This window comes from Eucyclogobius newberryi, unplaced genomic scaffold, assembly GCF_026437365.1.
Source record: "Eucyclogobius newberryi isolate DKJ021-1_F unplaced genomic scaffold, fEucNew1.0.hap1 SCAF_201, whole genome shotgun sequence".
NCBI lineage: Eukaryota > Metazoa > Chordata > Actinopteri > Gobiiformes > Gobiidae > Eucyclogobius > Eucyclogobius newberryi.
In genome coordinates this window covers 97,501-124,326 of record NW_027315837.1, presented here as the reverse complement: position 1 = coordinate 124,326, position 26,826 = coordinate 97,501, and the positions used below count along the sequence as shown (strand labels likewise).

The window sequence follows — 26,826 nt, the reverse complement described above, 5'->3', positions numbered from 1 at the left end:
CGTGCTCCTCGATGTCCGCGTCTTCCTCGAAGTCCGCCTGCTCCTCGATGTCCACGTGCTCCTCGTGCTCCTCGATGTCCGCGTGCTCCTCGATGTCCGCGTGCTCCTCGATGTCCGCCTGCTCCTCGATGTCCGCGTGCTCCTCGATGTCCGCGTGCTCCTCGATGTCCGCGTGCTCCTCGATGTCCGCGTGATCCTCGATGTCCGCGTGATCCTCGATGTCCGCCTGCTCCTCGATGTCCACGTGCTCCTCGTGCTCCTCGATGTCCGCGTGCTCCTCGATGTCCGCGTCTTCCTCGATGTCCGCCTGCTCCTCGATGTCCGCGTGCTCCTCGATGTCCGCGTGCTCCTCGATGTCCGCGTGATCCTCGATGTCCGCGTGATCCTCGATGTCCACGTGCTCCTCGTGCTCCTCGATGTCCGCGTGATCCTCGATGTCCACGTGCTCCGCGTGATCCTCGATGTCCGCGTGATCCTCGATGTCCGCGTGATCCTCGATGTCCGCGTGATCCTCGATGTCCGCGTGATCCTCGATGTCCGCGTGCTCCTCGATGTCCGCGTGCTCCTCGATGTCCGCGTGCTCCTCGATGTCCGCGTCTTCCTCGAAGTCCGCCTGCTCCTCGATGTCCACGTGCTCCTCGTGCTCCTCGATGTCCGCGTGCTCCTCGATGTCCGCGTGCTCCTCGATGTCCGCGTGCTCCTCGATGTCCGCGTGCTCCTCGATGTCCGCGTCTTCCTCGATGTCCGCCTGCTCCTCGATGTCCGCGTGCTCCTCGATGTCCGCGTGCTCCTCGATGTCCGCGTGATCCTCGATGTCCGCGTGATCCTCGATGTCCACGTGCTCCTCGTGCTCCTCGATGTCCGCGTGATCCTCGATGTCCGCGTGCTCCTCGATGTCCGCGTGATCCTCGATGTCCGCGTGATCCTCGATGTCCGCGTGATCCTCGATGTCCGCGTGATCCTCGATGTCCACGTGCTCCTCGATGTCCACGTGCTCCTCGATGTCCACGTGCTCCTCGTGCTCCTCGATGTCCGCGTGCTCCTCGATGTCCACGTGATCCTCGTGATCCTCGATGTCCACGTGATCCTCAATGTCCACGTGCTCCTCGTGCTCCTCGATGTCCGCGTGCTCCTCGATGTCCGCGTGCTCCTTGTGCTCCTCGATGTCCACGTGATCCTCAATGTCCACGTGCTCCTCGTGCTCCTCGTGCTCCTCGATGTCCGCGTGATCCTCAATGTCCACGTGATCCTCAATGTCCACGTGCTCCTCGTGCTCCTCGTGCTCCTCGATGTCCGCGTGATCCTCGATGTCCGCGTGCTCCTCGATGTCCTCGTGCTCCTCGATGTCCGCGTGCTCCTCGATGTCCGCGTGCTCCTCGATGTCCGCGTGCTCCTCGATGTCCGCGTCTTCCTCGATGTCCGCCTGCTCCTCGATGTCCACGTGCTCCTCGTGCTCCTCGATGTCCACGTGCTCCTCGTGCTCCTCGATGTCCGCGTGCTCCTCGATGTCCGCGTCTTCCTCGATGTCCGCCTGCTCCTCGATGTCCGCGTGCTCCTCGATGTCCGCGTGCTCCTCGATGTCCGCGTGCTCCTCGATGTCCGCGTGCTCCTCGATGTCCGCGTGATCCTCGATGTCCGCGTGATCCTCGATGTCCACGTGCTCCTCGTGCTCCTCGATGTCCGCGTGCTCCTCGATGTCCGCGTGCTCCTCGATGTCCGCGTGCTCCTCGATGTCCACGTGCTCCGCGTGATCCTCGATGTCCGCGTGATCCTCGATGTCCGCGTGATCCTCGATGTCCGCGTGATCCTCGATGTCGGCGTGCTCCTCGATGTCCGCGTCTTCCTCGAAGTCCGCCTGCTCCTCGATGTCCACGTGCTCCTCGTGCTCCTCGATGTCCGCGTGCTCCTCGATGTCCGCGTGCTCCTCGATGTCCGCGTCTTCCTCGATGTCCGCCTGCTCCTCGATGTCCGCGTGCTCCTCGATGTCCGCGTGCTCCTCGATGTCCGCGTGCTCCTCGATGTCCGCGTGCTCCTCGATGTCCGCGTGATCCTCGATGTCCACGTGCTCCTCGTGCTCCTCGATGTCCGCGTGATCCTCGATGTCCGCGTGCTCCTCGATGTCCGCGTGATCCTCGATGTCCGCGTGATCCTCGATGTCCGCGTGATCCTCGATGTCCGCGTGATCCTCGATGTCCACGTGCTCCTCGTGCTCCTCGATGTCCGCGTGCTCCTCGATGTCCGCGTGCTCCTCGATGTCCGCGTGATCCTCGATGTCCGCGTGATCCTCGATGTCCGCGTGATCCTCGATGTCCGCGTGATCCTCGATGTCCACGTGCTCCTCGATGTCCACGTGCTCCTCGATGTCCACGTGCTCCTCGTGCTCCTCGATGTCCGCGTGCTCCTCGATGTCCACGTGATCCTCGTGATCCTCGATGTCCACGTGATCCTCAATGTCCACGTGCTCCTCGTGCTCCTCGATGTCCGCGTGCTCCTCGATGTCCGCGTGCTCCTCGATGTCCGCGTGCTCCTCGATGTCCGCGTGCTCCTCGATGTCCGCGTGCTCCTCGATGTCCGCGTGCTCCGCGTGCTCCTCGATGTCCACGTGCTCCTCGTGCTCCTCGATGTCCGCGTGCTCCTCGATGTCCGCGTGCTCCTCGATGTCCGCGTGCTCCTCGTGCTCCTCGATGTCCGCGTGCTCCTCGATGTCCGCGTGCTCCTCGATGTCCGCGTGCTCCTCGATGTCCGCGTGCTCCTCGATGTCCGCGTGCTCCGCGTGATCCTCGATGTCCGCGTGATCCTCGATGTCCGCGTGATCCTCGATGTCCGCGTGCTCCTCGATGTCCGCGTGCTCCTCGATGTCCGCGTGCTCCTCGATGTCCGCGTCTTCCTCGAAGTCCGCCTGCTCCTCGATGTCCACGTGCTCCTCGTGCTCCTCGATGTCCGCGTGCTCCTCGATGTCCGCGTGCTCCTCGATGTCCGCCTGCTCCTCGATGTCCGCGTGCTCCTCGATGTCCGCGTGCTCCTCGATGTCCGCGTGCTCCTCGATGTCCGCGTGATCCTCGATGTCCGCGTGATCCTCGATGTCCACGTGCTCCTCGTGCTCCTCGATGTCCGCGTGATCCTCGATGTCCGCGTGCTCCTCGATGTCCGCGTGATCCTCGATGTCCGCGTGATCCTCGATGTCCGCGTGATCCTCGATGTCCGCGTGATCCTCGATGTCCACGTGCTCCTCGATGTCCACGTGCTCCTCGATGTCCACGTGCTCCTCGTGCTCCTCGATGTCCGCGTGCTCCTCGATGTCCACGTGATCCTCGTGATCCTCGATGTCCACGTGATCCTCAATGTCCACGTGCTCCTCGTGCTCCTCGATGTCCGCGTGCTCCTCGATGTCCGCGTGCTCCTCGATGTCCGCGTGCTCCTCGATGTCCGCGTGCTCCTCGATGTCCGCGTGCTCCTCGATGTCCGCGTGCTCCGCGTGCTCCTCGATGTCCACGTGCTCCTCGTGCTCCTCGATGTCCGCGTGCTCCTCGATGTCCGCGTGCTCCTCGATGTCCGCGTGATCCTCGATGTCCGCGTGCTCCTCGTGCTCCTCGATGTCCGCGTGCTCCTCGATGTCCGCGTGCTCCTCGATGTCCGCGTGCTCCTCGATGTCCGCGTGCTCCTCGATGTCCGCGTGCTCCTCGATGTCCGCGTGCTCCTCGATGTCCGCGTGCTCCTCGATGTCCGCGTGCTCCTCGATGTCCGCGTGCTCCTCGTGCTCCTCGATGTCCGCGTGCTCCTCGATGTCCGCGTGCTCCTCGATGTCCGCGTGCTCCTCGAAGTCCGCGTGCTCCTCGATGTCCACGTGCTCCTCGTGCTCCTCGATGTCCGCGTGCTCCTCGATGTCCGCGTGCTCCTCGATGTCCGCGTGCTCCTCGATGTCCGCGTGCTCCTCGTGCTCCTCGATGTCCGCGTGCTCCTCGATGTCCGCGTGCTCCTCGATGTCCGCGTGCTCCTCGATGTCCGCGTGCTCCTCGATGTCCGCGTGCTCCTCGATGTCCGCGTGATCCTCGATGTCCGCGTGATCCTCGATGTCCGCGTGCTCCTCGATGTCCGCGTGCTCCTCGATGTCCGCGTGATCCTCGATGTCCGCGTGCTCCTCGATGTCCGCGTGATCCTCGATGTCCGCGTGCTCCTCGATGTCCGCGTGCTCCTCGATGTCCACGTGCTCCTCGTGCTCCACGATGTCCGCGTGATCCTCGATGTCCGCGTGCTCCTCGATGTCCACGTGCTCCGCGTGCTCCTCGATGTCCACGTGCTCCTCGTGCTCCTCGATGTCCACGTGCTCCTCGATGTCCGCGTGCTCCTCGATGTCCACGTGCTCCTCGTGTTCCACGATGTCCGCGTGCTCCTCGATGTCCGCCTGCTCCTCGATGTCCACGTGCTCCTCGTGCTCCTCGATGTCCGCGTGCTCCTCGATGTCCGCGTCTTCCTCGATGTCCGCCTGCTCCTCGATGTCCGCGTGCTCCTCGATGTCCGCGTGCTCCTCGATGTCCGCGTGATCCTCGATGTCCGCGTGATCCTCGATGTCCACGTGATCCTCGATGTCCGCGTGATCCTCGATGTCCACGTGCTCCGCGTGCTCCTCGATGTCCGCGTGATCCTCGATGTCCGCGTGCTCCTCGATGTCCGCGTGATCCTCGATGTCCGCGTGATCCTCGATGTCCGCGTGATCCTCGATGTCCACGTGCTCCTCGTGCTCCTCGATGTCCGCGTGATCCTCGATGTCCGCGTGCTCCTCGATGTCCGCGTGATCCTCGATGTCCGCGTGATCCTCGATGTCCGCGTGCTCCTCGATGTCCACGTGCTCCTCGTGCTCCTCGATGTCCGCGTGATCCTCGATGTCCGCGTGCTCCTCGATGTCCGCGTGATCCTCGATGTCCACGTGCTCCTCGATGTCCACGTGCTCCTCGTGCTCCTCGATGTCCGCGTGATCCTCGATGTCCGCGTGCTCCTCGATGTCCGCGTGCTCCTCGATGTCCGCGTGCTCCTCGATGTCCGCGTGCTCCTCGATGTCCGCGTGCTCCTCGTGCTCCTCGATGTCCGCGTGCTCCTCGATGTCCGCGTGCTCCTCGATGTCCGCGTGATCCTCGATGTCCGCGTGATCCTCGATGTCCGCGTGCTCCTCGATGTCCGCGTGCTCCTCGATGTCCGCGTGCTCCTCGATGTCCACGTGCTCCTCGTGCTCCACGATGTCCGCGTGCTCCTCGATGTCCGCGTGCTCCTCGATGTCCACGTGCTCCGCGTGATCCTCGATGTCCGCGTGCTCCTCGATGTCCACGTGCTCCGCGTGCTCCTCGATGTCCACGTGCTCCTCGTGCTCCTCGATGTCCGCGTGCTCCTCGATGTCCACGTGCTCCTCGTGCTCCACGATGTCCGCGTGCTCCTCGATGTCCGCGTGCTCCTCGATGTCCGCGTGCTCCTCGATGTCCACGTGCTCCGCGTGCTCCTCGATGTCCACGTGCTCCTCGTGCTCCTCGATGTCCACGTGCTCCGCGTGATCCTCGATATCCACGTGCTCCTCAATGTCGGCGTGCTCCTCGAGTCACAGATCTGACCTGTACGCCTCTGTTTGCAGTTACACCATGACGAAGTCCTCTGCGGTGCTCTTCATCCTGCTCTTCTCGCTCCTCCTCAGACTGGAGGAGCCGGTGAGTGACGCCTCCTCACGTGTCACATTCTTCTCAAAGTTCTTTCTTTGGAGGCTCCACTTTCTGAGAATAATGTGACTTTAGTTTATTTGTGCGACAGAGACACAGCCAGTGATGACAGAGACATGACCCATAAACCTGACCTCTGACCTCTGACCCCGAGCCTCTGGTTCCTCTGGTTCCTTTGGTTCCTCTGGTTCCTCTGGTTCCTTTGGTTCCTCTGGTTCCTCTGGTTCTTCTGGTTCCTCTTGTTCCTCTGGTTCCTCTGGTTCCTTTGGTTCCTCTGGTTCCTCTGGTTCTTCTGGTTCCTCTTGTTCTTCTGGTTCCTCTTGTTCCTCTGGTTCTTCTGGTTCCTCTGGTTCTTCTGGTTCCTCTTGTTCTTCTGGTTCCTCTTGTTCCTCTGGTTCCTCTGGTTCCTTTGGTTCCTCTGGTTCTTCTGGTTCCTCTTGTTCCTCTGGTTCCTCTGGTTCCTTTGGTTCCTCTGGTTCCTCTGGTTCTTCTGGTTCCTCTTGTTCTTCTGGTTCCTTTGGTTCCTCTTGTTCTTCTGGTTCCTCTTGTTCTTCTGGTTCCTCTTGTTCTTCTGGTTCCTCTGGTTCCTCTGACAGGTTCATGTGTTCTTCCTCCTCAGAACCCGTTCCTGGTCCTGGTGGTTCTCCTCATCTCCTCTGGTCTCTTCATGTTCACGTACAAGTCGACTCAGTTTAACCTTGAGGGCTTCATCCTGGTTCTTCTCGCCTCCTTCATCGGTGGAATCCGCTGGACTCTGACTCAGCTGCTGCTGCAGAAGTCTGAGCTCAGTGAGGGACAAACTCAGGACCTGAGGGTCTTTATCTCCTCCTCCTCTTCTGCTCCTCTGCTCCTCCTCTGCTCCTGCTCCTTCTCCTCTGCTCCTCCTCCTCCTCCTCTTCTGCTCCTGTTCCTCTGCTCCTCCTCCTCCTCCTCTTCTGCTCCTCCTCCTGCTCCTCCTCCTCCTCTTCTGCTCCTCCTCCTCCTCTTCTGCTCCTCCTCCTCTGCTCCTCCTCTGCTCCTCCTCTTCTGCTCCTCTGCTCCTCCTCTGCTCCTCCTCTGCTCCTGCTCCTCCTCCTCTTTCTCCTCCTCTTCTGCTCCTCCTCCTCTGCTCCTCTTCTGCTTCTCCTCCTCTGCTCCTCCTCTGCTCCTGCTCCTCCTTCTCCTCCTCTTCTGCTCCTCCTCCTCTGCTCCTCTTCTGCTTCTCCTCCTCTGCTCCTTCTGCTCCTCTGCTCCTCTGCTCCTGCTCCTCCTCCTCCTCTTCTGCTCCTCCTCCTTCTCCTCCTCCTCTGCTCCTCCTCCTCTTCTGCTCCTCCTCCTCCTCTTCTGCTCCTCCTCTTCTGCTCCTCCTCCTCCTCCTCTGCTCCTCCTCCTCTTCTGCTCCTCTGCTCCTCCTCTGCTCCTCCTCCTCCTCCTCTGCTCCTCTGATGTTCATTCTTTGTCTTCAGGGCTCCAGAACCCGATCGATGCCATGTTCCACCTTCAGCCGCTCATGTTCCTCGGCCTGTTCCCTCTGTTCCTCTTCAACGAAGGTCTGACTCTTACACTCTTCCTCTCTGTCTCTTATTTAATCCCTCTTCCTCTTCCTCCAGGTGTGGGCGTGGCCAGCTCGGAGCATCTCTTCCGTGTCCCTCAGGTGTCCTCTCTGCTCTGGTCGGTGGTCTCTCTCAGCGTGGGGGGACTCCTGGCGTTCGGTTTGGGCTTCTCTGAGTTCCTGCTGGTGTCTCACACGTCCAGCCTCACACTCTCCATCTCAGGGATCTTTAAGGTCACTTCATCTTCAACAAGACAAAATCTGTGCTGGATTCAAACTGAACATGTGTTTGTCCAGGAGCTGGTCACTCTTCTTCTGGCCGCTCGGCTCGTGGGCGACAGCACCAGCGCCCTCAACTGGCTCGGGTTCTCCCTGTGCGTCTGCGGCATTTCTCTGCACGTCGGACTCAAAGTGTATTACTCCAAAAGTGAGTCGTCTTCTCACATCTGTAAAGAGAGGGAGCGAGAGGGAGCGAGAGGGAGCGAGAGGGATCGAGAGGGATCGAGAGGGATCGAGAGGGCGCGAGAGGGAGCGAGAGGGTGCGAGAGGGAGGGAGGGAGCGAGAGGGAGGGAGCGAGAGGGAGGGAGCGAGAGGGAGGGAGCGAGCGAGAGGGAGGGAGCGAGAGGGAGGGAGCGAGAGGGAGCGAGCGAGAGGGAGCGAGCGAGAGGGAGTGAGGGAGCGAGAGGGAGGGAGCGAGAGGGAGTGAGGGAGCGAGAGGGAGGGAGCGAGAGGGAGGGAGCGAGAGGGAGGGAGCGAGAGGGAGCGAGCGAGAGGGAGGGAGCGAGAGGGAGCGAGCGAGAGGGAGCGAGCGAGAGGGAGGGAGCGAGAGGGAGCGAGCGAGAGGGAGCGAGCGAGAGGGAGCGAGAGGGAGGGAGGGAGCGAGAGGGAGGGAGGGAGGGAGCGAGAGGGAGGGAGCGAGAGGGAGCGAGCGAGAGGGAGCGAGCGAGAGGGAGGGAGCGAGAGGGAGGGAGCGAGAGGGAGGGAGCGAGAGGGAGGGAGCGAGAGGGAGGGAGCGAGAGGGAGCGAGCGAGAGGGAGCGAGCGAGAGGGAGGGAGCGAGAGGGTGCGAGCGAGAGGGAGGGAGCGAGAGGGAGGGAGCGAGAGGGAGGGAGCGAGAGGGAGGGAGCGAGAGGGAGCGAGCGAGAGGGAGGGAGCGAGAGGGAGCGAGAGGGAGGGAGCGAGAGGGAGCGAGAGGGAGGGAGCGAGAGGGAGCGAGCGAGAGGGAGGGAGCGAGAGGGAGCGAGCGAGAGGGAGCGAGCGAGAGGGAGGGAGCGAGAGGGAGGGAGCGGGAGGGAGCGAGCGGGAGGGAGCGAGCGGGAGGGAGCGGGAGGGAGGGAGCGGGAGGGAGGGAGCGAGCGGGAGGGAGCGGGAGGGAGGGAGCGGGAGGGAGGGAGCGGGAGGGAGGGAGCGAGCGAGAGGGAGGGAGGGAGCGAGAGGGAGGGAGGGAGCGAGAGGGAGGGAGGGAGCGAGAGGGAGGGAGCGAGAGGGAGCGAGCGAGAGGGAGCGAGCGAGAGGGAGGGAGCGAGAGGGAGGGAGCGAGAGGGAGCGAGCGAGAGGGAGCGAGCGAGAGGGAGCGAGCGAGAGGGAGCGAGCGAGAGGGAGGGAGCGAGAGGGAGCGAGAGGGAGGGAGCGAGAGGGAGGGAGCGAGAGGGAGCGAGCGAGAGGGAGCGAGCGAGAGGGAGGGAGCGAGAGGGAGGGAGCGGGAGGGAGCGGGAGGGAGGGAGCGGGAGGGAGGGAGTGAGCGGGAGGGAGCGGGAGGGAGGGAGCGAGCGGGAGGGAGCGGGAGGGAGGGAGCGGGAGGGAGCGAGAGGGAGGGAGGGAGCGGGAGGGAGGGAGGGAGCGAGAGGGCGCGAGAGGGCGCGAGCGAGAGGGAGGGAGCGAGAGGGAGGGAGCGAGAGGGAGGGAGCGAGAGGGAGCGAGCGAGAGGGAGGGAGCGAGCGAGAGGGACAAGAGGGCGCGAGAGGGAGCGAGCGAGAGGGAGGGAGCGAGAGGGAGGGAGCGAGAGGGAGGGCGCGAGAGGGATCGAGAGGGAGCGAGGGGGAGCGAGAGGGTGTGCGAGAGGGAGCGAGAGGGAGCGAGAGCGAGCGAGAGGGAGGGAGCGCGCGGGAGGGAGCGAGCGAGAGGGAGCGAGCGAGAGGGAGGGAGCGAGAGGGAGCGAGCGAGAGGGAGGGAGCGAGAGCGAGCGAGATGGAGGGAGCGAGAGGGAGGGCGCGAGACGGAGCGAGAGGGCGAGAGGGAGCGAGAGGGATTGAGGGGGAGCGAGAGGGCGCGAGAGGGCGCGAGAGGGCGCGAGAGGGAGCGAGAGGGATCGAGAGGGATCGAGAGGGATCGAGAGGGCGCGAGAGGGAGCGAGAGGGTGCGAGAGGGAGGGAGGGAGCGAGAGGGAGGGAGCGAGAGGGAGGGAGCGAGAGGGAGGGAGCGAGCGAGAGGGAGCGAGCGAGAGGGAGGGAGCGAGAGGGAGGGAGCGAGAGGGAGGGAGCGAGAGGGAGTGAGGGAGCGAGAGGGAGGGAGCGAGAGGGAGGGAGCGAGAGGGAGGGAGCGAGAGGGAGCGAGCGAGAGGGAGGGAGCGAGAGGGAGCGAGCGAGAGGGAGCGAGCGAGAGGGAGCGAGCGAGAGGGAGCGAGCGAGAGGGAGCGAGCGAGAGGGAGGGAGCGAGAGGGAGCGAGCGAGAGGGAGCGAGCGAGAGGGAGCGAGCGAGAGGGAGGGAGCGAGAGGGAGGGAGCGTGAGGGAGGGAGCGGGAGGGAGGGAGCGGGAGGGAGCGAGCGGGAGCGAGCGAGCGGGAGGGAGCGGGAGGGAGGGAGCGAGCGGGAGGGAGGGAGCGAGCGGGAGGGAGGGAGGGAGCGGGAGGGAGCGAGAGGGAGGGAGGGAGCGGGAGGGAGGGAGCGGGAGGGAGGGAGCGAGAGGGCGCGAGAGGGCGCGAGCGAGAGGGAGGGAGCGAGAAGGAGGGAGCGAGAGGGAGGGAGCGAGCGAGAGGGACAAGAGGGCGCGAGAGGGAGCGAGCGAGAGGGAGGGAGCGAGAGGGAGGGAGCGAGAGGGAGGGCGCGAGCGAGAGGGCGCGAGAGGGAAGGAGTGAGAGGGAGGGAGGGAGCGAGCGGGAGGGAGCGGGAGGGAGCGGGAGGGAGCGGGAGGGAGCGGGCCCGAGAGGGAGCGAGAGGGAGCGAGAGGGCGCGAGAGGCCCCGAGAGGGAGCGAGAGGGCGCGAGAGGGAGCGAGGGGGAGCGAGAGGGATCGAGAGGGAGCGAGGGGGAGCGATAGAGCGAGAGGGTGTGCGAGAGGGAGCGAGCGAGAGGGAGCGAGAGGGAGCGAGCGAGAGGGAGGGAGCGCGCGAGAGGGAGCGAGCGAGAGGGAGGGAGCGCGCGAGAGGGAGCGAGAGGGAGCGCGCGGGAGGGAGCGCGCGAGAGGGAGCGAGAGGGAGCGAGCGAGAGGGAGCGAGCGAGAGGGAGCGAGCGAGAGGGAGGGAGCGAGAGCGAGCGAGAGGGAGCGAGCGAGAGGGAGGGAGCGAGAGCGAGCGAGACGGAGCGAGCGAGAGGGAGGGATCGAGAGCGAGCGAGACGGAGCGAGGGGGCGCGAGAGGGAGCGAGGGGGAGCGATAGAGCGAGAGGGTGTGCGAGAGGGAGCGAGAGGGAGCGAGAGCGAGCGCGCGGGAGGGAGCGCGCGGGAGGGAGCGAGCGAGAGGGAGCGAGCGAGAGGGAGGGAGCGAGAGGGAGCGAGCGAGAGGGAGGGAGCGAGAGCGAGCGAGATGGAGGGAGCGAGAGGGAGGGCGCGAGACGGAGCGAGAGGGCGAGAGGGAGCGAGAGGGATTGAGGGGGAGCGAGAGGGCGCGAGAGGGCGCGAGAGGAAGCGAGAGGGCGCGAGAGGGAGCGAGAGGGCCCGAGAGGGCGCGAGCGAGAGGGCGCGAGAGGGAGGGAGCGAGCGAGAGGGAGGGAGCGAGCGGGAGGGAGCGAGAGGGATGGAGCGAGAGGGAGCGAGCGAGAGGGAGGGAGCGAGAGCGAGACGGAGCGAGGGGGCGCGAGGGGGAGCGAGAGGGAGCGAGGGGGAGCGATAGAGCGAGAGGGTGTGCGAGAGGGAGCGAGAGGGAGCGAGAGGGCGCGAGAGGGAGCGAGAGGGCCCGAGAGGGAGCGAGCGAGAGGGCGCGAGAGGGAGGGAGCGCGCGAGAGGGAGGGAGCGCGCGAGAGGGAGCGAGAGGGCGCGAGAGGGAGCGAGCGAGAGCGAGCGAGATGGAGGGAGCGAGAGGGAGGGCGCGAGACGGAGCGAGAGAGGGCGAGAGGGAGCGAGAGGGCGCGAGAGGGAGCGAGAGGGCGCGAGAGGGAGCGAGAGGGCGCGAGAGGGCGCGAGAGGGCGCTAGAGGGAGCGAGAGGGCGCGAGCGAGAGGGCGCGAGAGCGAGGGAGGGAGCGAGCGAGAGGGAGCGAGCGAGAGGGAGCGAGCGAGCGAGCGAGGGAGGGAGCGAGCGAGAGGGAGCGAGCGAGAGGGAGCGAGCGAGAGGGAGCGAGCGAGCGAGCGAGGGAGGGAGCGAGCGAGAGGGAGCGAGCGAGAGGGAGCGAGCGAGCGAGCGAGAGGGAGCGAGCGAGCGAGCGAGAGGGAGCGAGCGAGAGGGAGGGAGCGAGCGAGCGAGAGGGAGCGAGCGAGCGGGAGGGAGGGAGCGAGCGTGAGGGAGCGAACGAGCGGGAGGGAGCGAGCGAGAGGGAGGGAGCGAGAGCGAGCGAGACGGAGCGAGCGAGAGGGAGGGAGCGAGAGCGAGCGAGACGGAGCGAGGGGGCGCGAGAGGGATCGAGAGGGAGCGAGGGGGAGCGATAGAGCGAGAGGGTGTGCGAGAGGGAGCGAGAGGGAGCGAGAGCGAGCGCGCGAGAGGGAGCGAGAGGGAGCGAGAGCGAGCGCGCGGGAGGGAGCGCGCGGGAGGGAGCGAGCGAGAGGGAGCGAGCGAGAGGGAGGGAGCGAGAGGGAGCGAGCGAGAGGGAGGGAGCGAGAGCGAGCGAGATGGAGGGAGCGAGAGGGAGGGCGCGAGACGGAGCGAGAGGGCGAGAGGGAGCGAGAGGGATTGAGGGGGAGCGAGAGGGCGCGAGAGGGCGCGAGAGGAAGCGAGAGGGCGCGAGAGGGAGCGAGAGGGCCCGAGAGGGAGCGAGCGAGAGGGCGCGAGAGGGAGGGAGCGAGCGAGAGGGAGGGAGCGAGCGGGAGGGAGCGAGAGGGATGGAGCGAGAGGGAGCGAGCGAGAGGGAGGGAGCGAGAGCGAGACGGAGCGAGGGGGCGCGAGGGGGAGCGAGAGGGAGCGAGGGGGAGCGATAGAGCGAGAGGGTGTGCGAGAGGGAGCGAGAGGGAGCGAGAGGGAGCGAGAGGGCGCGAGAGGGAGCGAGAGGGCCCGAGAGGGAGCGAGCGAGAGGGCGCGAGAGGGAGTGAGCGAGAGGGAGGGAGCGCGCGAGAGGGAGGGAGCGCGCGAGAGGGAGCGAGAGGGCGCGAGAGGGAGCGAGCGAGAGCGAGCGAGAGCGAGCGAGATGGAGGGAGCGAGAGGGAGGGCGCGAGACGGAGCGAGAGGGAGCGAGAGGGAGGGCGCGAGACGGAGCGAGAGAGGGCGAGAGGGAGCGAGAGGAATTGAGGGGGATTGAGGGGGAGCGAGAGGGCGCGAGAGGGAGCGAGAGGGCGCGAGAGGGCGCGAGAGGGCGCTAGAGGGAGCGAGAGGGCGCGAGCGAGAGGGCGCGAGAGCGAGGGAGGGAGCGAGCGAGAGGGAGTGAGCGAGCGAGAGGGAGCGAGCGAGAGGGAGCGAGCGAGCGGGAGGGAGCGAGCGTGAGGGAGCGAGCGAGCGGGAGGGAGGGAGCGAGCGTGAGGGAGCGAGCGAGCGGGAGGGAGGGAGCGAGCGGGAGGGAGCGAGCGAGCGGGAGGGAGCGAGCGAGCGAGCGAGAGCGAGCGGGAGGGAGCGAGCGGGAGGGAGCGAGCGAGCGGGAGGGAGCGAGGGAGCGAGCGAGAGGGAGCGAGCGAGCGGGAGGGAGCGAGCGGGAGGGAGCGAGCGAGCGGGCGGGAGGGAGCGAGCGAGAGGGAGGGAGCGAGCGGGAGGGAGCGAGAGGGATGGAGCGAGAGGGCGCGAGAGGGAGCGAGCGAGAGGGAGGGAGGGGGAGGGAGCGAGAGGGAGGGCGCGAGAGGGAGCGAGAGGGAGCGAGGGGGAGCGAGAGGGCGGGAGGGGGAGCGGGAGGGGGGGAGCGGGAGGGAGCGGGAGGGAGCGGGGGGGAGCGGGAGGGAGCGGGAGGGAGCGAGAGGGAGGGAGCGAGAGGGAGGGAGGGAGGGGGAGGGAGCGGGAGGGCGCGAGAGGGAGCGAGGGGGAGCGACAGGGCGCGAGAGGGCGGGAGAGGGAGCGAGAGGGAGCGAGCGGGAGGGAGCGAGCGGGAGGGGGAGAGGGAGGGAGGGAGGGAGCGAGAGGGCCCGAGCGAGAGGGCCCGAGCGAGAGGGAGCGAGAGGGAGCGAGAGGGCGCGAGAGGGAGCGAGAGGGAGGGAGGGAGCGGGAGGGAGCGGGAGGGAGCGAGCGGGAATGAGCGAGAGGGAGGGAACGAGAGGGAGGGAGCGAGCGGGAGGGAGCGAGAGGGAGGGAGCGAGCGGGAGGGAGCGAGAGGGCGCGAGAGGGAGGGCGCGAGAGGAAGCGAGAGGGCGCGAGAGGGAGCGAGAGGGCGCGACAGGGCGCGACAGGGCGCGAGAGGGCGCGAGAGGGAGCGAGAGGGAGCGAGAGGGCGCGAGCGAGAGGGAGGGAGCGAGAGGGAGCGAGCGGGAGGGAGCGGGAGGGAGCGAGAGGGAGGGAGGGGGAGGGAGCGGGAGGGAGCGAGAGGGAGGGCGCGAGAGGGAGGGAGCGAGCGAGCGAGCGGGAGGGAGCGAGAGGGATGGAGCGAGAGGGCGCGAGAGGGAGGGAGGGGGAGGGAGCGGGAGGGAGGGAGGGAGGGGGAGCGAGAGGGAGGGAGCGAGAGGGAGGGAGCGAGAGGGGGATCGAGAGGGAGCGAGAGGGAGCGAGAGGGAGCGAGAGGGCGCGAGAGGGAGGGAGCGAGAGGGCGCGAGAGGGAGCGAGCGAGAGGGCGCGAGAGGGAGGGAGCGAGAGGGAGCGAGCGAGAGGGCGCGAGAGGGAGGGAGCGAGAGGGAGCGAGAGGGAGCGAGCGAGAGGGAGGGCGCGAGGGGGAGCGAGACGGAGCGAGGGGGCGCGAGGGGGATCGAGAGGGATCGAGAGGGAGCGAGAGGGCGCGAGAGGGAGGGAGAGGGCGCGAGAGGGCCCGAGAGGGAGCGAGCGAGAGGGCGCGAGAGGGAGGGAGCGAGAGGGCGGGCCCGAGAGGGCGCGAGAGGGAGGGAGCGAGAGGGAGCGAGAGGGAGGGAGCTAGAGGGCGCGAGAGGGAGGGCGCGAGAGGGAGGGAGCGAGAGGGAGGGAGCTAGAGGGAGGGAGCTAGAGGGAGGGAGCGAGAGCGAGCGAGAGGGAGCGAGCGAGAGGGAGCGAGCGAGAGGGAGGGAGGGAGGGAGAGGGAGGGAGGGAGAGGGAGGGAGGGAGGGGGAAGGAGCGAGAGGGAGGGCGCGAGAGGGAGCGAGATGGAGCGAGAGGGCGCGAGAGGGCGCGAGAGGGAGCGAGAGGGCGCGAGCGAGAGGGAGGGAGGGAGCCGGAGGGAGCGAGAGGGAGCGAGAGGGCGCGAGCGAGAGGGAGGGAGAGGGAGGGAGGAGGAGGGACGGAGCGGGAGGGCGCGAGAGGGAGCGAGATGGAGCGAGGGGGAGCGAGAGGGCGCGAGAGGGAGGGAGGGAGAGGGAGGGAGCGGGAGGGAGCGAGATGGAGCGAGAGGGAGCGAGATGGAGCGAGAGGGCGCGAGAGGGAGGGAGCGAGAGGGAGCGAGCGAGAGGGAGGGAGCGAGCGAGAGGGCGCGAGAGGGAGCGAGCGAGAGGGAGGGAGCGAGAGGGAGGGCGCGAGCGAGAGGGAGGGAGCGAGAGGGCGCGAGAGGGAAGGAGCGAGAGGGAGGGAGGGAGCGAGCGGGAGGGAACGGGAGCGGGAGGGAGCGGGCCCGAGAGGGAGCGAGAGGGCGCGAGAGGCCCCGAGAGGGCGCGAGAGGCCCCGAGAGGGAGCGAGAGGGCGCGAGACGGAGCGAGGGGGCGCGAGGGGGAGCGAGAGGGATCGAGAGGGAGCGAGGGGGAGCGATAGAGCGAGAGGGTGTGCGAGAGGGAGCGAGAGGGCGCGAGAGGGAGCGAGCGAGAGGGAGGGAGCGCGCGAGAGGGAGCGAGCGAGAGGGAGCGAGCGAGAGGGAGCGAGCGAGAGGGAGGGAGCGAGAGCGAGCGAGACGGAGCGAGGGGGCGCGAGAGGGATCGAGAGGGAGCGAGGGGGAGCGATAGAGCGAGAGGGTGTGCGAGAGGGAGCGAGAGGGAGCGAGCGAGAGGGAGGGAGCGCGCGAGAGGGCGCGAGAGGGAGCGAGCGAGAGGGAGCGAGCGAGAGGGAGGGAGCGAGAGCGAGCGAGATGGAGGGAGCGAGACGGAGCGAGAGGGCGAGAGGGAGCGAGAGGGATTGAGGGGGAGCGAGAGGGCGCGAGAGGGCGCGAGAGGGAGCGAGCGAGAGGGCGCTAGAGGGAGCGAGCGAGAGGGAGCGAGAGGGAGCGAGCGAGAGGGAGCGAGCTGGAGGGAGCGAGCGAGAGGGAGCGAGATGGAGGGAGCGAGAGGGATTGAGGGGGAGCGAGAGGGCGCGAGAGGGCGCGAGAGGGAGCGAGAGGGCGCGAGAGGGCGCTAGAGGGAGCGAGAGGGCCCAAGAGGGAGCGAGCGAGAGGGCGCGAGAGGGAGGGAGCGAGCGGGAGGGAGGGAGCGAGCGGGAGGGAGCGAGCGGGAGGGAGCGAGCGGGAGGGAGCGAGAGGGAGGGAGCGAGAGGGAGGGAGCGAGCGAGAGGGAGCGAGAGGGATGGAGCGGGAGGGAGCGAGAGGGAGGGAGGGGGAGGGAGCGGGAGGGAGCGAGAGGGAGGGCGCGAGAGGGAGGGAGCGAGCGAGCGGGAGGGAGCGAGAGGGATGGAGCGAGAGGGCGCGAGGGGGAGGGAGCGGGAGGGAGCGAGAGGGAGGGAGCGAGCGAGAGGGATGGAGCGAGAGGGCGCGAGAGGGAGCGAGCGAGAGGGAGGGAGGGAGCGAGCGAGAGGGATGGAGCGAGAGGGAGCGAGCGAGAGGGAGGGAGGGGGAGGGAGCGGGAGGGAGGGAGCGGGAGGGAGGGAGCGGGCCCGAGAGGGAGCGAGGGCGCGAGGGGGAGCGAGGGGGATCGAGAGGGAGCGAGGGGGATCGAGAGGGAGCGAGAGGGCGCGAGAGGGCGCGAGAGGGCGCGAGAGGGAGCGAGAGGGCACGAGCGAGAGGGAGGGAGCGAGAGGGAGGGCGCGAGAGGGAGCGAGATGGAGCGAGAGGGAGCGAGAGGGCGCGAGAGGGAGCAAGAGGGCGCGAGCGAGAGGGAGGGAGGGAGAGGGAGGGAGCGGGAGGGCGCGAGATGGAGCGAGAGGGCGCGAGAGGGAGCGAGAGGGAGCGAGAGGGCGCGAGAGGGAGCGAGAGGGCGCGAGCGAGAGGGAGCGAGCGAGAGGGCGCGAGCGAGAGGGAGCGAGCGAGAGGGAGCGAGCGAGAGGGAGCGAGCGAGAGGGAGCGAGCGAGAGGGAGCGAGCCAGAGGGAGCGAGCGAGAGCGAGAGGGAGGGCGCGAGCGAGAGGGCGCGAGAGGGAAGGAGCGAGAGGGAGGGAGGGAGCGGGAGCGGGAGGGAGCGGGAGGGAGCGGGAGGGAGCGGGCCCGAGAGGGAGCGAGAGGGAGCGAGAGGGCGCGAGAGGCCCCGAGAGGGAGCGAGAGGGCGCGAGACGGAGCGAGGGGGCGCGAGGGGGAGCGAGAGGGATCGAGAGGGAGCGAGGGGGAGCGATAGAGCGAGAGGGTGTGCGAGAGGGAGCGAGCGAGAGGGAGCGAGAGGGAGCGAGCGAGAGGGAGGGAGCGCGCGAGAGGGAGCGAGAGGGAGCGCGCGGGAGGGAGCGCGCGAGAGGGAGCGAGAGGGAGCGAGAGGGAGGGAGCGAGCGAGAGGGAGCGAGCGAGAGCGAGCGAGAGGGAGCGAGCGAGAGGGAGGGAGCGAGAGCGAGCGAGAGGGAGCGAGCGAGAGGGAGGGAGCGAGAGCGAGCGAGACGGAGCGAGCGAGAGGGATGGAGCGGGAGGGAGCGAGAGGGAGGGAGGGGGAGGGAGCGGGAGGGAGCGAGAGGGAGGGCGCGAGAGGGAGGGAGCGAGCGAGCGGGAGCGAGCGAGCGGGAGGGAGCGAGAGGGATGGAGCGAGAGGGCGCGAGAGGGAGGGAGGGGGAGGGAGCGGGAGGGAGCGAGAGGGAGGGAGCGAGCGAGAGGGATGGAGCGAGAGGGCGCGAGAGGGAGCGAGCGAGAGGGAGGGAGGGAGCGAGCGAGAGGGATGGAGCGAGAGGGCGCGAGAGGGAGCGAGCGAGAGGGGGGGAGGGAGCGGGAGGGAGGGAGCGGGAGGGAGGGAGCGGGCCCGAGAGGGAGCGAGGGCGCGAGGGGGAGCGAGGGGGATCGAGAGGGAGCGAGGGGGATCGAGAGGGAGCGAGGGGGATCGAGAGGGAGCGAGAGGGCGCGAGAGGGCGCGAGAGGGCGCGAGAGGGAGCGAGAGGGCACGAGCGAGAGGGAGGGAGCGAGAGGGAGGGAGCGAGAGGGAGGGCGCGAGAGGGAGCGAGATGGAGCGAGAGGGAGCGAGAGGGCGCGAGAGGGAGCAAGAGGGCGCGAGCGAGAGGGAGGGAGGGAGAGGGAGGGAGCGGGAGGGCGCGAGATGGAGCGAGAGGGCGCGAGAGGGAGCGAGAGGGAGCGAGAGGGCGCGAGAGGGAGCGAGAGGGCGCGAGCGAGAGGGAGCGAGCGAGAGGGAGCGAGCGAGAGGGACAAGAGGGAGCGAGAGGGAGGGAGCGAGAGGGAGGGAGCGAGAGGGAGGGAGCGAGAGGGAGGGCGCGAGCGAGAGGGCGCGAGAGGGAAGGAGCGAGACGAGAGGGAGGGAGGGAGCGAGCGGGAGGGAGCGGGAGCGGGAGGGAGCGGGAGGGAGCGGGCCCGAGAGGGAGCGAGAGGGAGCGAGAGGGCGCGAGAGGCCCCGAGAGGGAGCGAGAGGGCGCGAGACGGAGCGAGGGGGCGCGAGGGGGAGCGAGAGGGATCGAGAGGGAGCGAGGGGAGCGATAGAGCGAGAGGGTGTGCGAGAGGGAGCGAGCGAGAGGGAGCGAGAGGGAGCGAGCGAGAGGGAGGGAGCGCGCGAGAGGGAGCGAGAGGGAGCGCGCGGGAGGGAGCGCGCGAGAGGGAGCGAGAGGGAGCGAGCGAGAGGGAGCGAGCGAGAGGGAGCGAGCGAGAGGGAGCGAGCGAGAGGGAGCGAGCGAGAGGGAGCGAGCGAGAGCGAGCGAGAGGGAGCGAGCGAGAGGGAGGGAGCGAGAGCGAGCGAGACGGAGCGAGGGGGCGCGAGAGGGATCGAGAGGGAGCGAGGGGGAGCGATAGAGCGAGAGGGTGTGCGAGAGGGAGCGAGAGGGAGCGAGAGCGAGCGAGAGGGAGGGAGCGCGCGGGAGGGAGCGAGCGAGAGGGAGGGAGCGAGAGGGAGCGAGCGAGAGGGAGGGAGCGAGATGGAGGGAGCGAGAGGGAGGGCGCGAGACGGAGCGAGAGGGCGAGAGGGAGCGAGAGGATTGAGGGGGAGCGAGAGGGCGCGAGAGGGCGCGAGAGGGAGCGAGAGGGCGCGAGAGGGAGCGAGAGGGCCCGAGAGGGAGCGAGCGAGAGGGCGCGAGAGGGAGGGAGCGAGCGAGAGGGAGGGAGCGAGCGGGAGGGAGCGAGAGGGAGGGAGCGAGCGGGAGGGAGCGAGAGGGAGGGAGCGAGAGCGAGACGGAGCGAGGGGGCGCGAGGGGGAGCGAGAGGGAGCGAGGGGGAGCGATAGAGCGAGAGGGTGTGCGAGAGGGAGCGAGAGGGAGCGAGAGGGAGCGAGAGGGCGCGAGAGGGAGCGAGAGGGCGCGAGAGGGAGCGAGAGGGCCCGAGAGGGAGCGAGCGAGAGGGCGCGAGAGGGAGTGAGCGAGAGGGAGGGAGCGCGCGAGAGGGAGGGAGCGCGCGAGAGGGAGCGAGAGGGCGCGAGAGGGAGCGAGCGAGAGCGAGCGAGAGCGAGCGAGATGGAGGGAGCGAGAGGGAGGGCGCGAGACGGAGCGAGAGAGGGCGAGAGGGAGCGAGAGGAATTGAGGGGGATTGAGGGGGAGCGAGAGGGCGCGAGAGGGCGCGAGAGGGCGCTAGAGGGCGCGAGCGAGAGGGCGCGAGCGAGAGGGCGCGAGAGGGAGCGAGCGAGAGGGAGCGAGCGGGAGGGAGCGAGCGTGAGGGAGCGAGCGAGCGTGAGGGAGCGAGCGAGCGGGAGGGAGGGAGCGAGCTGGAGCGAGAGGGCGCGAGAGGGCGCGAGAGGGAGCGAGAGGGCGCGAGCGAGAGGGAGGGAGGGAGCCGGAGCGAGCGGGAGGGAGCGAGCGAGCGGGAGGGAGCGAGCGAGCGGGAGGGAGCGAGCGAGCGGGAGGGAGCGAGGGAGCGAGCGAGAGGGAGCGAGCGAGAGGGAGCGAGCGAGCGGGAGGGAGCGAGCGGGCGGGAGGGAGCGAGCGAGAGGGAGGGAGCGAGAGGGATGGAGCGAGAGGGCGCGAGAGGGAGCGAGCGAGAGGGAGGGAGGGGGAGGGAGGGAGGGAGGGGGAGGGCGCGAGAGGGAGCGAGATGGAGCGAGGGGGAGCGAGAGAGCGGGAGGGGGAGCGGGAGGGGGGGAGCGAGAGGGAGGGAGCGAGAGGGAGGGAGCGAGAGGGAGGGAGGGAGGGGGAGGGAGCGGGAGGGCGCGGGAGGGAGGGAGGGGGAGGGAGCGGGAGGGCGCGAGAGGGAGCGAGGGGGAGCGACAGGGCGCGAGAGGGCGGGAGAGGGAGCGAGAGGGAGCGAGCGGGAGGGAGCGAGCGGGAGGGAGCGAGCGGGAGGGAGCGAGCGGGAGGGGGAGAGGGAGGGAGGGAGGGAGCGAGAGGGCCCGAGCGAGAGGGCCCGAGCGAGAGGGAGCGAGAGGGCGCGAGAGGGAGCGAGAGGGAGGGAGGGAGCGGGAGGGAGCGAGCGGGAATGAGCGAGAGGGAGGGAGCGAGAGGGAGGGAGCGAGCGGGAGGGAGCGAGAGGGAGGGAGCGAGAGGGAGGGCGCGAGAGGGAGGGCGCGAGAGGAAGCGAGAGGGCGCGAGAGGGAGCGAGAGGGCGCGACAGGGCGCGAGAGGGAGCGAGAGGGAGCGAGAGGGCGCGAGCGAGAGGGAGGGAGCGAGAGGGAGCGAGCGGGAGGGAGCGGGAGGGAGGGAGCGGGCCCGAGAGGGAGCGAGGGCGCGAGGGGGAGCGAGAGGGATCGAGAGGGAGCGAGGGGGATCGAGAGGGAGCGAGAGGGAGCGAGAGGGAGCGAGAGGGCGCGAGAGGGCGCGAGAGGGAGGGAGCGAGAGGGCGCGAGAGGGAGGGAGCGAGAGGGCGGGCCCGAGAGGGCGCGAGAGGGAGGGAGCGAGCGGGAGGGAGCGAGAGGGAGGGAGCGAGAGGGAGGGAGCGAGAGGGAGGGCGCGAGAGGAAGCGAGAGGGCGCGAGAGGGAGCGAGAGGGCGCGACAGGGCGCGAGAGGGAGCGAGAGGGAGCGAGAGGGCGCGAGCGAGAGGGAGGGAGCGAGAGGGAGCGAGCGGGAGGGAGCGGGAGGGAGGGAGCGGGCCCGAGAGGGAGCGAGGGCGCGAGGGGGAGCGAGAGGGATCGAGAGGGAGCGAGGGGGATCGAGAGGGAGCGAGAGGGAGCGAGAGGGAGCGAGAGGGCGCGAGAGGGCGCGAGAGGGAGGGAGCGAGAGGGCGCGAGAGGGAGGGAGCGAGAGGGCGGGCCCGAGAGGGCGCGAGAGGGAGGGAACGAGAGGGAGGGAGCTAGAGGGCGCGAGAGGGAGGGCGCGAGAGGGAGGGAGCGAGAGGGAGGGAGCTAGAGGGAGGGAGCGAGAGGGAGCGAGAGGGAGCGAGCGAGAGGGAGCGAGCGAGAGGGAGGGAGGGAGGGAGGGAGAGGGAGGGAGGGAGAGGGAGGGAGGGAGGGGGAAGGAGCGAGAGGGAGGGCGCGAGAGGGAGCGAGATGGAGCGAGAGGGCGCGAGAGGGCGCGAGAGGGAGCGAGAGGGCGCGAGCGAGAGGGAGGGAGGGAGCCGGAGGGAGCGAGAGGGAGCGAGAGGGCGCGAGAGGGCGCGAGCGAGAGGGAGGGAGAGGGAGGGAGGAGGAGGGACGGAGCGGGAGGGCGCGAGAGGGAGCGAGATGGAGCGAGGGGGAGCGAGAGGGCGCGAGCGAGAGGGAGGGAGGGAGAGGGAGGGAGCGACAGGGCGCGAGAGGGCGGGAGAGGGAGCGAGAGGGAGCGAGCGGGAGGGAGCGAGCGGGAGGGAGCGAGCGGGAGGGGGAGAGGGAGGGAGGGAGGGAGCGAGAGGGCCCGAGCGAGAGGGCCCGAGCGAGAGGGAGCGAGAGGGCGCGAGAGGGAGCGAGAGGGAGGGAGGGAGCGGGAGGGAGCGAGCGGGAATGAGCGAGAGGGAGGGAGCGAGAGGGAGGGAGCGAGAGGGAGGGAGCGAGCGGGAGGGAGCGAGAGGGAGGGAGCGAGAGGGAGGGAGCGAGAGGGAGGGCGCGAGAGGAAGCGAGAGGGCGCGAGAGGGAGCGAGAGGGCGCGACAGGGCGCGAGAGGGAGCGAGAGGGAGCGAGAGGGCGCGAGCGAGAGGGAGGGAGCGAGAGGGAGCGAGCGGGAGGGAGCGGGAGGGAGGGAGCGGGCCCGAGAGGGAGCGAGGGCGCGAGGGGGAGCGAGAGGGATCGAGAGGGAGCGAGGGGGATCGAGAGGGAGCGAGAGGGAGCGAGAGGGAGCGAGAGGGCGCGAGAGGGCGCGAGAGGGCGCGAGAGGGAGGGAGGGAGCGAGAGGGAGGGAGGGGGAGGGAGCGGGAGGGAGGGAGGGAGGGAGGGGGGAGCGCCCCCTCTCGCTCCTTGAACATTGAATCTCTTCATTGTCATTAATGGGTCAAAGTTTTTTTTCTGTCGATGTTTCTCAGATAAAGTGCAACAGACGAACAGCAGAAGTCAAGAGATGGAAGTGCCTCTGCTGCAGAGAGAGAGAGAGAGAGAGAGAGAGAGAGAGAGAGAGAGAGAGAGAGAGAGAGAGAGAGAGAGAGAGAGAGAGAGAGAGAGAGAGAGAGAGAGAGAGAGAGAGAGAGAGAGAGAGAGAGAGAGAGAGAGAGAGAGAGAGAGAGAGAGAGAGAGAGAGAGAGAGAGAGAGAGAGAGAGAGAGAGAGAGAGAGAGAGAGAGAGAGAGAGAGAGAGAGAGAGAGAGAGAGAGAGAGAGAGAGAGAGAGAGAGAGAGGTGAACTTACACTAGAGAAATTGAAGACATTAATGACATGTTAATGACATGTTAATGACATGTTAATGACATGTTAATGACATGTTAATGACATGTTAATGACATGTTAATGACATGTTAATGACATGTTAATGACATGTTTAATGATCCTTCATCATGAGCATCATCTGCTGGCCACAAAGAGCCGCTGCACCAATCAGGGACTGGCTTGAAAACTCCTCCAATCCGGGGTTGGTTAGTTTTTCCAATCTAAATGACTTTCCAGACTTATATGACGTGTGGAACAAGAGGGTGAAGACATTCAGCAAATGGTCTGTCACTGGAAACGACATGTGCAGCTTTAACCACTGCACCACCAACGAGCGAACAGACGGGGGCGCTGCAGTTTACTCACAAATGTTTTTCAACTTTTGTTCAAATAAAAACGTATTTAAATCTGAAATGTGTGTGTGTGTGTCTGTGTGTGTGTGTGTGTGTGTGTGTGTGTGTGTGTGTGTGTGTGTGAGAGTGTGTGTGTGTGTGTGTGTGTCTGTGTGTGTGTGTGTGTGTGAGAGTGTGTGAGTGTGTGTGTCTGTGTGTGTGTGTGTGTGTCTGTGTGTGTGTGTGTGTGTCTGTGTGTGTGTGTGTGTGTGTGTGTGTGTGTGTGTGAGAGTGTCTGTGTGTGTGTGTGTGTGTGAGAGTGTGTGTGTGTGTGTGAGTGTGTGTGAGTGTGTGTGTCTGTGTGTGTGTGTGTGTCTGTGTGTGTGTGTGTGTGTCTGTGTGTGTGTGTGTGTGTGAGAGTGTGTGTGTCTGTGTGTGTGTGTGTGTGTGTGTCTGTGTGTGTGTGTGTGTGTGTCTGTGTGTGTGTGTGTGTGTGTGTCTGTGTGTGTGTGTGTGTCTGTGTGTGTGTGAGTGTGTGTGAGTGTGTGTGTCTGTGTCTGTGTGTGTGTGTCTGTGTGTGTGTGTGTGTGTGTGTGTCTGTGTGTGTGTGTGTGTGTTCAGCACAGACTTTAGAAATCTGGTGGGTAACACATCAAGGCAGCATGTAGATGAACTCAGACTGGTGATGATCTCATGGACAGTTTTGTCAGTTACTGGTGCAAAGTGAGTTAGCTCTAAGTGTCTTGGTGGTTTTAGGGTAATTTTTTGCATTGTGGGATTTATAGCATTTTTAATGCCCTGAACTTTGTCATTAAAGAATAATGCAAACTCATTACACTTGGATGTGGAAATGAGTTCTAACGGCAGCTGAGCTGGAGGGTTTGTTAATCTGTTTACTGTGGCAAACAGGACACGCGAGTTGTTACTGCAGCTTCCAATTATTTCAGAAAAATATCTTTCCCTAGTTCTACATAAGATTAGGTTGTACATGTTCAGCTTTTCTTTGTAAATCTCTTTTTGAACCTGGAGCTTTGACTTGCGCCATTTCCATTCGGCCCTGCTGCACTCCCTTTTCTGTGCCCTGACCCAATCATCATTTCTCCACGGCGCCTTCTGCTTATTTTTAACCATTTTAGCCTTTATAGGGGCGATGGTGTCCAGAACATTCAAAACACTAGATGTAACAGAGTTCAACAAATCATTTACATTAGAACATGAGACATTTTCAAACTTTATCATTTCCATAAACAGTGCACCTGTGCCATCACTTATGTGTCTCCTCTGAACAACTGCAGGACCAACCGGAGGTTTGGGAGAAACAGACAGGTCAAAGAAGACACAGAAATGATCAGACAGAGCAACATCGACCACATTAACATTTGAAATATTTACCCCCTTTGTAATTATGAGATCTAGAGTGTGTCCTTTGCTGTGGGTGGGGCCTCTCACATGCTGAGTAAGACTGAAGGTTTCAAGGACAGCATCAAGCTCTTTAGCGTTTCTGTCACAAATATTATCAACATGCACATTGAAATCACCTGTAATGACCAAACCATCAAAGTCTGTGCATATGACTGAAAGCATCTCAGTAAAATCATCAATAACACTTTGGCAGTGCTGGGGAGGCTTGTATAAAACAATGAAGAGAATGGATGGAGACCGTTTTAGCTCCATTTTAAAGGATACATACTCAAATGATGAAAACACCCCAAAAGACAACCTGCGGGTAATTATTTCATCTCTAAAGACAGCACAGACTCCACCCCCTTTTTTGTTTTCTCGTGTTTCAGATTCAAACTTAAAGTTGGGTGGAGCAGATTCTATCAGAACTACATTTCCTGTGTTTTTGTCAAGCCATGTTTCAGTTAAAAACATAAAATCAAGATTGTAAGAAGAAATAAAATTATTAATTAAGAGAGATTTGTTACATAAGGATCTGACATTTAGCACAGCAAGTTTCAGACTAGTTTCAGTGGGACTGGGCTTTATCTTTTCACAGGGAATATGAATCACATTTCTCAGATTGGGCCTGACTCGCATTTTGTTTTTCCATCTGTGTGATGATGTGGCTACAGAAATAGCACTAGGGGGGGCTCTTTTTACATAGGGCCCCGGGTTTGTTTGATTTTTAATGTGACAATAAGTCCCGGCAACGCTGAGACCCAGAGCATCCTGGCTATGGGAGATACCAGGTGAAAGGCGAGGTTGGATGGGTGGTGGGGCTTTTGTAGCCAAGGAGAGTTTGGGACCAGGTGAGAGGCGAGGGGGGATGGGTGGTGGGGCTTTTGTAGCCAAGGAGAGTTTGGGACCAGGTGAGAGGCGAGGGGGGATGGGTGGTGGGGCTTTTGTTGGTGTAGTCGGCATAGCCCTTGCTATATTGGGCGTGAGTGGAGCCATCTTAATGCCTGATTTGATCAGACTTTCAAAATGGCTGGGAAGGCCCATGGGTGAGAGTGGAGATGAGAAGGAGAATGATGAATCTTTAGTGGGAGTAGATGTTGCAGGGGGAACCCAGGGCTGGTGTGAAGGCAGGGGCGATGACAGGGATGTTGTTGGGCTTGTCACAGATGGGTCCAAGGCCTTTGAAGATTGTTCCTTTGCTGGAGGCGGTGGAGGTGAATGTGGAGCAGCTGGAGCTGAATCCTTTGCTGGTGGTGGTGGAGCAGCTGCTGATGAATCCTTTGGTGGAGGCTGAGGTTGTGGTGCTTTTGATGTTGAAACATTGGCTCGGTCTCTGGCTGATGGAGCAGGAATTCTTCTCTCATTCCTCTCTTCTCTAACTATCTGCTCAGGACCCTGTCCAGGCCCAGTCCAATGCCTCAGAGCGTGGAGCAGGTTCTCTGTCAGCACCCTCACTCCACCTCTGCATAGGTGGGGGCCATTTCTCTTAAACAGGTCCTCTCGTTTCCAGAATAGATAGAAGTTCTCAATGTAGTGTAGTCCTCTCGGGGAACACTCTTTGGACAGCCATGTGTTCAGCTGAAGAAGCCGGCTAAACTTGTTTATCCTCCTGTCGATGTTTGGAAGAGGTCCACTTATGAAAGTTTTGATTTCCATTTTATCAAGCACGTCGAATAACTTCAAGAAGTCTTTTTTCAAAACTTCAGTCTGTTCCCGCCGCATGTCCACTGCACCCACGTGCACAATCAGCTGTTTAGCTCCTCCATGCTTAGCCATAATATTTGGAAGGAGTGACGTTATCTCAGAAACAGTGGCGCTTGGAAAAGAATGTGTGTTTATCTTTTCATGCGTCACGTGACTTATCGCGCCGTCCCCAACTAAAACAATCTGCGTGACCTTGGCTCCTGGCACAGATCCTCCTCGCTGTATTTTGGCCACGTCATCTTTCCTTTTTTCATTTAATTCCATCTCTGAAAGTGGTAAAAATCTGTTGGTGAGCTGTATTTTAGGTGACTTCACGTTATCTTTGTATCGTTTAGGCTTTGCTCCAAGTTTGTTCCAAGAAACAGCCTGGTCTTTCTGGTTTTTAGACAGTTTTGGAAACGACACAGAGTCACTGCGGTTTAGGTTGAAAGTAGCAGTTTTTCTTGTAAAAAGTGTGCTCTTCTTACCGTCGGTTGACACAGGAATGGTATCGTGAAGAACTTTTTCAGATTCCAAAACAAATATCCGTGTTTTCAGCTCATTAATTTCTTGTCGATATTTCCGACAGCGTTCACAGTCTTTCTCCCTTCTTCTCCTGGACATGTCGCTGGCGTCAGATATGTCGTTAAAACTGGAAAAATGTTCTTAAAATCCTTGGTTTACTTGAAAAAGTCTAAAGCAAAAATTGTTTGGAAGACAAAAACTGATTAAAAAGCAAAATAAATAAGGAAAACAGCGATAGAAAGCGGAGCGAGCAAAAAAGCGTGTGCACTCTTCGGAAGCAGGGGGCAAGAATATAGTATAGTGTA

At 64.9% G+C, this 26,826-nt stretch overlaps 1 protein-coding gene across 1 annotated transcript in view; it reads left to right on the top strand.

The window, feature by feature from the left end:
- slc35c2 (solute carrier family 35 member C2) overlaps positions 1 to 26,826 on the top strand; it is a gene marked incomplete at its 3' end in the record, with an annotated part of 127,601 nt that overhangs the window by 22,724 nt on the left and 78,051 nt on the right. The window contains exons 5-10 of the mRNA XM_072456984.1: positions 5,618 to 5,690; positions 6,319 to 6,487; positions 7,145 to 7,228; positions 7,289 to 7,464; positions 7,528 to 7,657; positions 22,245 to 22,378. Coding sequence (XP_072313085.1) covers positions 5,618 to 5,690; positions 6,319 to 6,487; positions 7,145 to 7,228; positions 7,289 to 7,464; positions 7,528 to 7,657; positions 22,245 to 22,378 — 766 coding nt within the window. The remainder of the gene's footprint in view (positions 1 to 5,617; positions 5,691 to 6,318; positions 6,488 to 7,144; positions 7,229 to 7,288; positions 7,465 to 7,527; positions 7,658 to 22,244; positions 22,379 to 26,826) is intronic.